The sequence below is a fragment of the Seriola lalandi genome, unplaced genomic scaffold, assembly GCF_002814215.2.
Source record: "Seriola lalandi dorsalis isolate HSWRI2012SDOR001 ecotype SW California unplaced genomic scaffold, Sedor1 jcf7180002054393, whole genome shotgun sequence".
NCBI lineage: Eukaryota > Metazoa > Chordata > Actinopteri > Carangiformes > Carangidae > Seriola > Seriola lalandi.
In genome coordinates this window covers 16,685-23,618 of record NW_019524946.1, presented here as the reverse complement: position 1 = coordinate 23,618, position 6,934 = coordinate 16,685, and the positions used below count along the sequence as shown (strand labels likewise).

General features: G+C 40.3%; 2 protein-coding genes across 3 annotated transcripts in view; one reads left to right on the top strand and one right to left on the bottom strand.

Moving 5' to 3' along the window:
- Positions 1-2,433, top strand: part of khk (ketohexokinase) — a 9,534-nt gene extending 7,101 nt beyond the window's left edge. The window contains exons 4-8 of the mRNA XM_023409476.2: positions 61-133; positions 877-1,023; positions 1,394-1,482; positions 1,560-1,717; positions 1,821-2,433. Of these exons, the coding sequence (XP_023265244.1) occupies positions 61-133; positions 877-1,023; positions 1,394-1,482; positions 1,560-1,717; positions 1,821-1,921 (568 nt within the window). The 3' untranslated portion in view covers positions 1,922-2,433. The remainder of the gene's footprint in view (positions 1-60; positions 134-876; positions 1,024-1,393; positions 1,483-1,559; positions 1,718-1,820) is intronic.
- A 769-nt stretch (positions 2,434-3,202) lies between these two features.
- pltp (phospholipid transfer protein) overlaps positions 3,203-6,934 on the bottom strand; it is a 10,072-nt gene continuing 6,340 nt past the window's right edge. For both annotated transcript variants that reach the window (XM_023409478.2, XM_023409479.2), the window contains exons 9-15: positions 6,415-6,474; positions 5,790-5,954; positions 5,544-5,611; positions 5,147-5,189; positions 4,914-4,977; positions 4,724-4,800; positions 3,203-4,402 (exon numbers count right to left, since the gene is read on the bottom strand). In XM_023409478.2, the coding sequence (XP_023265246.1) occupies positions 4,304-4,402; positions 4,724-4,800; positions 4,914-4,977; positions 5,147-5,189; positions 5,544-5,611; positions 5,790-5,954; positions 6,415-6,474 (576 nt within the window). In that variant the 3' untranslated portion in view covers positions 3,203-4,303. The remainder of the gene's footprint in view (positions 4,403-4,723; positions 4,801-4,913; positions 4,978-5,146; positions 5,190-5,543; positions 5,612-5,789; positions 5,955-6,414; positions 6,475-6,934) is intronic.

Genomic DNA, 6,934 nt, shown 5'->3' with positions numbered 1-6,934 from the left:
TTTTTTTTTTTTTTTTTTTTACTGATTGTTGTTGAACTCTGACCTTTTCCTGTTCCACAGGAACCTTCCTGATGTCACAGCGGAGGATTTTTCTAAAGTCGACCTCCATCAGTTCAAGTGGATCCACTGGGAGGTGAGCAAGAAACTACACCAGCAACCAAACCACCCCAAACCTGTCAAACTAAACAAACCCTTCAAACTAATCTGAACCTGTCAAACTAGACGAACCCAGACAAACAAAACAAAACCTGTCAAACTAAACAAACCCTTCAAACTAGACAAACCCAGACAAACTAAACCAACCCAGACAAACTAAACCAACCCAGACAAACTAAACAAACCCAGACAAACTAAACAAACCCAGACAAACTAAACAAACCCAGACAAACTAAACAAACCCAGTCAAACTAAACAAACCCAGACAAACTAATCTGAAACTGACAAACTAAACTAAACCTGACAAACTAAATAAAACCAAACTAAATAAAATTTGACAAACTAAACAAACTCAGACAAACTAAATAAAACCACACAAACAAAACTAAGCCTGACATACCAGAATAAACACAACAAACTAACTTGACTGAACCTTACACACTCGACAAAACTTACCAAAATGAACTAGACTGACAAACTAAGTCAATAAACTAACTAAAACAACAAACTCATGAGAACCCGACAATCTCGACTGAATCCGACAAAGTTGACAAACCAGACTAACCCTTTTTTTCTTGATCTGAATTTTACCTTTATTTATACATAAGTTTCCAGAACTAAACAGTTTTAACCACAAGAGTTGAACTACATCATTACTACTTTACAGCGCAGTACTCCCTGGTGTATTAGTGACTGTTGTTCTTTTTTCGACCCCTGCAGGGCCGAAATGCTCAGGAGCAGGTGAAGATGATCCAGCAGGTAGTCATGTATAACAGCACGTTACCACAGCAACAGAAAATCACCGTGTCTGTGGAGATAGAGAAGACCAGAGAGCCGCTTTATCAGCTGTTTCCTCACGGCGACGTGGTATGAGCCTCTAAGAGAACAGTTTTTAGGCTAACTTTAAAGTACAGTAGTTGAGAAAATATTTAGACTTTTTCACATTTTATTATGTTACGATCTACGTTTAAATCGTTTAAATTCATTTTTTCCCTCATCAATCGACTCTCAATACCCCATAATGACAAAGTGACTCTCAGACTGTGAGGAACCAGATCTCTGGTCAGATGAAACCAAGATTGAACTGTTTGGCCTCAGTTCTAAGCATCATGTCTGATATGATAGAGAACTTTATGGTGCATGTCTTTAACACGATAAAGAGCTTCTTTAAAATAATAAAGTGACTGTGACAGTTTGTTCACTGTGATAGATTTATCAGGTGTTCTTGTGTCTTCAGGTGTTTGTCAGTAAAGATGTCGCCCGTCACTTCGGCTTCCAGTCAGCTGAAGCTGCTCTGAGAGGACTCTACAGCCGGGTCAAACAGGGGTGAGTGGAGGTCAAAGGTCAGCAGTCTGTCTCTCTCTCTGACCTTTCTCTCTGACCTGTCTTACTCTCTCTCTCAGGGCTGTCCTGGTCTGTGCCTGGGCAGAAAAGGGAGCGGATGCTTTGGGTCCTGATGGTGTCATCGTTCATTCAGATGCTTTTCCTCCTGAATCTTTGGTCGATACTCTCGGGGCCGGAGACACTTTCAACGCCGCCGTCATTTACACACTGTCCAATGGTGAGACGACATAACTGCCCAGTAGTTCGACCTGCCGACTGAACACCGGTCAGATTTGTTTTGTGACAAAATGTTTGTCTATAATTTTCTGTTCCGTCTGTAGGCGGAAGTTTGCAGGACGCCCTGGCCTTCGGCTGCAAAGTTGCTGGCAGGAAGTGCGGTTTCCATGGTTACGATGACATCGGCAAATATTTCACCAAGTGACCAGAGAGTTAAAACCTGGTTTGTTTCAGCTCCAAACTGTGACAGACTCAGACTACTGTTGTTCCAGTCCAATTGGTGATTTGTTTCAGCACTCAGATTATATTAATATATAAATAATTATTTTAAAAAGATTGAAATAATTATCAGTTTGAGAAGTTAAGCTTAACAAAAAAACTGTGACAAATCTGTTTATCACATCAACATGTGAAAGTTGTTTACAAGTGTGAACTGATTATAAACTGATAATTAGCTGATAGTTACCTGAGTTAACTACTTCCAGTTAGCTTAGTTTACTAATAGCAATTGATCATTAACTGATATATTAACTGATATTACTTGATAATTAACTATTAACAAGCTGCTAATTTAATGTTGACTGATTGACTGTTTACTTTGTGATGCAGTGAGTTTGAATGAAGGCAAATGATTTTGCTGCTGTATTTTTTATTCTTTTTTTTTACCATATTAGAATAAAATCTGCCAAATTGATCAATAAATGACGTGAAGTGAAATCTGATGCTGTTTATTGATTCATTCAATGAACAATGATCAGCGTTCAATGTTTTAGTCGATAAACACTAAAGGCATTTTCAATTTTCATCTGCCTTTGTCAACTACGGTTACCATGGTTTCAGGTGACTCAGTCGTGCACAACTACCATGGTTACAGGTGTCTCAGTCTTTGTCGTGTACAGTTACCATGGTTACAGGTGTCTCATTCTTTGTCGTGTACAGTTACCATGGTTACAGGTGTTTCAGTCCTTGTCGTGTACAGTTACCATGGTTACGGGTGTTTACTTGTGCCAGTATATCCATGTTTCAGTATAGACTCTGAACTAGCATTAGCATTAACGTTAGCATCAGCACAGCTACCTGTTCTCGGAGCTGTTCAGTGGTGGGAAGCTAATGAAGAGTTTCCAAGGTTGGCAAAACTGGCAGGTAGAGTTTCAGCTGACATTGTGTTGAGGGCAGATGTTAGGTCTCGTGGATCAGTTCATCTGGTTGTCTTTTCACTGTACGTTAAGTGTAGTTGTTATTTTTGTACGTTAAAAAATGACGTACGTCATTTGCCAAAGACGCAAAACACTAAACAAACCAAGTTAAAGACAATTTTGACTGATAACATTTTTTCCCCAAAATTTTCTATAGACATCGAGAAAATATTCGTGAATTCTTTTGATCACAATATTGTGCAGTGAAAATCTTGATACTGTGACAGCCCTACTATCAGCTGTTTTAATACAGTCATAAATTAACTGTTTGTTGACAAACAAAATGAACATTTCCAGTTTAGTTTTACTTTATTCATTAAAACAGTTACACGATGTTTGAACATAGAAATCACAATGATCAAATACAGGTGTCACATAATGATGTCATGTCGCCATAGTTACAGTGCATGAAACAGGTAATGAACACGAACATACAGTTTTGGTTATGTCACAGGTTTATACTGGTGTACTCTGCGGTAGTTCTGGTTGACACTGGTTTAGTCAAGTTTACACTATGCTACACTATGTTTCCCTGTCTAGCAGTTCTCGTGGTTGCCATGGTTACATCACAACCATCATGAACACACAAATTATACATTTCTGCAGCTTTCTGTATACATATATATATATATATATATACACATATATATTTGTGTGTGTGTGTGTACTGTTATATTGTGATGACGGCTGAAGCCTGTACTCTGAAGCAGGATTTGTGATTAGCGAGGTAACTTCAGGTTTAACCCTACATTTCCATGGCTCAAGAAAACCTAGGTTGACTTACCGAACTGATAGCCACCATGGTGTCACTGCTCATGGTTGCAGTTGTTCAGTTTAGTTAAGCCTGACAACAAAAAGATATCCTGGATATGTTGAACCTGCTTCGTAGTGCAGGCCTCTGGAGGTTTGATATGCTGGTTTGATAACCTGTGCCTCTGTTTGCTCTGCAGGTAGCTGATTAACATGATGCAGAACACCTGTGGCGTCCAGTGTGTTGTAAGTTAGATTTTTTTTTCTCTTTACTGCACTTTGGATTAAGTTCACAAAGAAATAAAAACTATTATTTTTGCCTAAAAACTTCAGCCATTAGCCTAGTGTGTATATATAAGCAGTGTTATATATACTGTCTATAATGTATGTATATATATATATATGTCTGTCTTGTATACAAACACATCTTTGCTTACAATTCAGTGTATGTATTGTATATGTCAATACATATTTACACAGTGTTGTTTATATTTACATTGTGTGTATATAACCATACAGTGTAGTAAATATACATTTGTTTGAAAGGTGCTATACAAATAAAGTTATAATAGTTATTATAAACATATTATGTGTGTGTGTGTGTGTGTGTGTGTGTGTGTGTGTGTGTGCGTGCTGGTGTTTTAGATGGTGTTGGTTTCTGGTTCTGTCTCGTTGCTCCCTGCGATCATTTCTCTCAGTCCTTTGGTGAAGTGAAGATTTGCTCCAATCACGATAAAACCCTGCAGAGATCAACACAGCTGCTGTCAACACCACAGGGTGAGTGATGATATACATACATATACACTCCCAAGCACTTTATTAGGAACACTTGTACACCTGCCTGGTCATGTGATTACCCAGTCAGCTGATCGTGTGGGAGCAGTGATGTAATGAAATTATGTGCAGAGTAAAGGGAGAAAACACCCAGTGTTAGAGAGGGGTTCCTAATAAAGTGCTTGATATAACATCCCGTGGTCGAGTGGAGGGTGAAGCAGGTCACAGAATCATGACCAGTCAGAATACAGCATCATGGTTCGTGTTTAATATCTAAACAGACTTACATTGTGATATTCAACCACCTCCTCAATGAAGTCCATCCCATCTGCCAGAGGGATCCGAACTCCTCTCTTGGTCCAGTCTGAACACACACACACACACACACACACACACAAATGTAGTCAGTAAAACATCATTACAGAAGTGAGTGTGACAGTGGCTTCATGTTTTACAGTCACTGAATCAGTTTCTTACTGTTGATTAAAGGAACCACAGACATCTGCAACATGGTCTTCAGAGGAGCCTGCAGAGGAATCAACTGACAGACAGACAGACAGACAGACATGATGTTAGAGAGAGAGAGACAGGTCGGACAGAAAGACAGGTTCTCCCTGTGGTGTATTGTGATTCACAGTTGGTCTCTTTCTGACCCCTGTTGTCAGAAACACGACATTACATATAATCAGATGAAAGACGACAACACTTACTGCCAGAGACTCCAGAGCTGATTGGTTGGAGAAGATTTTAAACCTGAAAGATGAAGCACATCGTTGGACATCTAGACATTATACGACGAGAGAAACAGGAAGACACACACACACACACTGTGGTCGTCGAACTGGATTCGAACCTTACTATCACTATCACAGGGCATGTGTCCAGACCACTAGACCATCAGGACAAGACAGCAACGGCAACGACACACTAAGTGAGATATGAATTATTGTGATGGAGATCAGCACTGAGTTTGGAAGAGGGTGAATTTTTTTTATCGGCCTCTTGTGCCTTTAACACCCAGTCACTTCAGTTATACAAGGATTGGACGTGTGTGTGTGTGTGTGTGTGTGTGTGTGTGTGTGTGTGTGTGTGTGTGTGTGTGTGTACCTGCGTAGGTCAGCGTGAACAGCCAGACGTTTTCCTTTCATAGAAACTTTGGCGTTAAACTTTGATTCCTGCAGGAGGAGAAATTTAAAACAGCAGATTTTCAATTTCAAACATTAAACTGGTTTTAACTCATAAACTGGTGATTGAACTGGAAAGTTTCAGTTTGTCATTAGGAGATGTCTGACACCTGAACCAGTGGTGATTGACGGGATTTGTTCAGACTAAAATGTATTCGTCTGTACGTACCATGGTCATGCTGCTGAGCTGGACCGGAGGCCGACCTGGAGGCAGCAACATCACCTTGACAATGGCTGTCATGACAACTGTTGCTCCAGATGTCTTGATGGTAGTTTTTGGAGGTGAGTTGACAGCAAGCTGAAGCGAGATTGGAGCTTCCACCAGAGCCGGGTTCTATCGAGAACACACAGGGAGAACATGAAATACTGTAAAACACAGTACTACAGTGCTACACAGGTTCTATCGAGAACACACAGTGAACTTGAAGCGTAAATGGTGCTACACACTGTTTTACACTGGGTTCTTCCAAAAACGCACAAGAAGAACATGAAGGGCAACAGGTACTACACAGTTCTACAATGACTTAAAAAACTACACCGGGTTCTACCTATAACACACAAAACATGAAGGACAAACAGAACTACAAGAAAACAACACCAGAAGGAGAACGTACAGTAATAATACATAATACTACATAACGACACCAGGCTCTACCCAGAACTCACATGGAGAACATAAAGGACAACAGGTACTACACCATGTTCTCTCAAGAGCACACCACTATGATTTTACTGTCTCTGCTGTTGGTCTACTCTCTTTCTGTTGTGTGACTGTCTCCATGTTTTCTACTCACTATCATCATGATGGCTCCAAAGTAGGTGGTTCTCAACAACATCTCCAAATCTTTCGGCATCTGAAAGACGACACGGCACAAAAATGAAGGTCAGTTCAGTTCTCCAAGAAACAATCTGGTTGGTTATCTGAGGTGGTTTTGGTTTCTGGGTGTCTCTGGTGTTTTTGAGAGACCTTGGTGGTCTTGAAGGTCTGTCATTGTTTTGTGGTGGTTTTGTGGGTCTGTGGTTGTTTTGCACATCTATATTGATTCTGGTTATCTCTGGTGGTTTTGGGTGTCTATGGTGGTTTTTGGGTGTCTATGGTGGTTGAGGTGGTGTGGTGGTTTTCTGGGTCAGTAGTGTTCTGGATGTCTGTGATGGTTTTGGGTTTTTGCATTGGTTTGGGGGGCGTCTGTGGTGGTTTGTGGTTGTTTTGGGTCTCTGGTGGTTTTTAAAGACCTTGGTGGTCTTGAGAGTCTGTCATAGTTTTGTGGTGGTTTTGTAGGTCTATAGTGATTTTGGATGTCTGGTGGTTTGTGG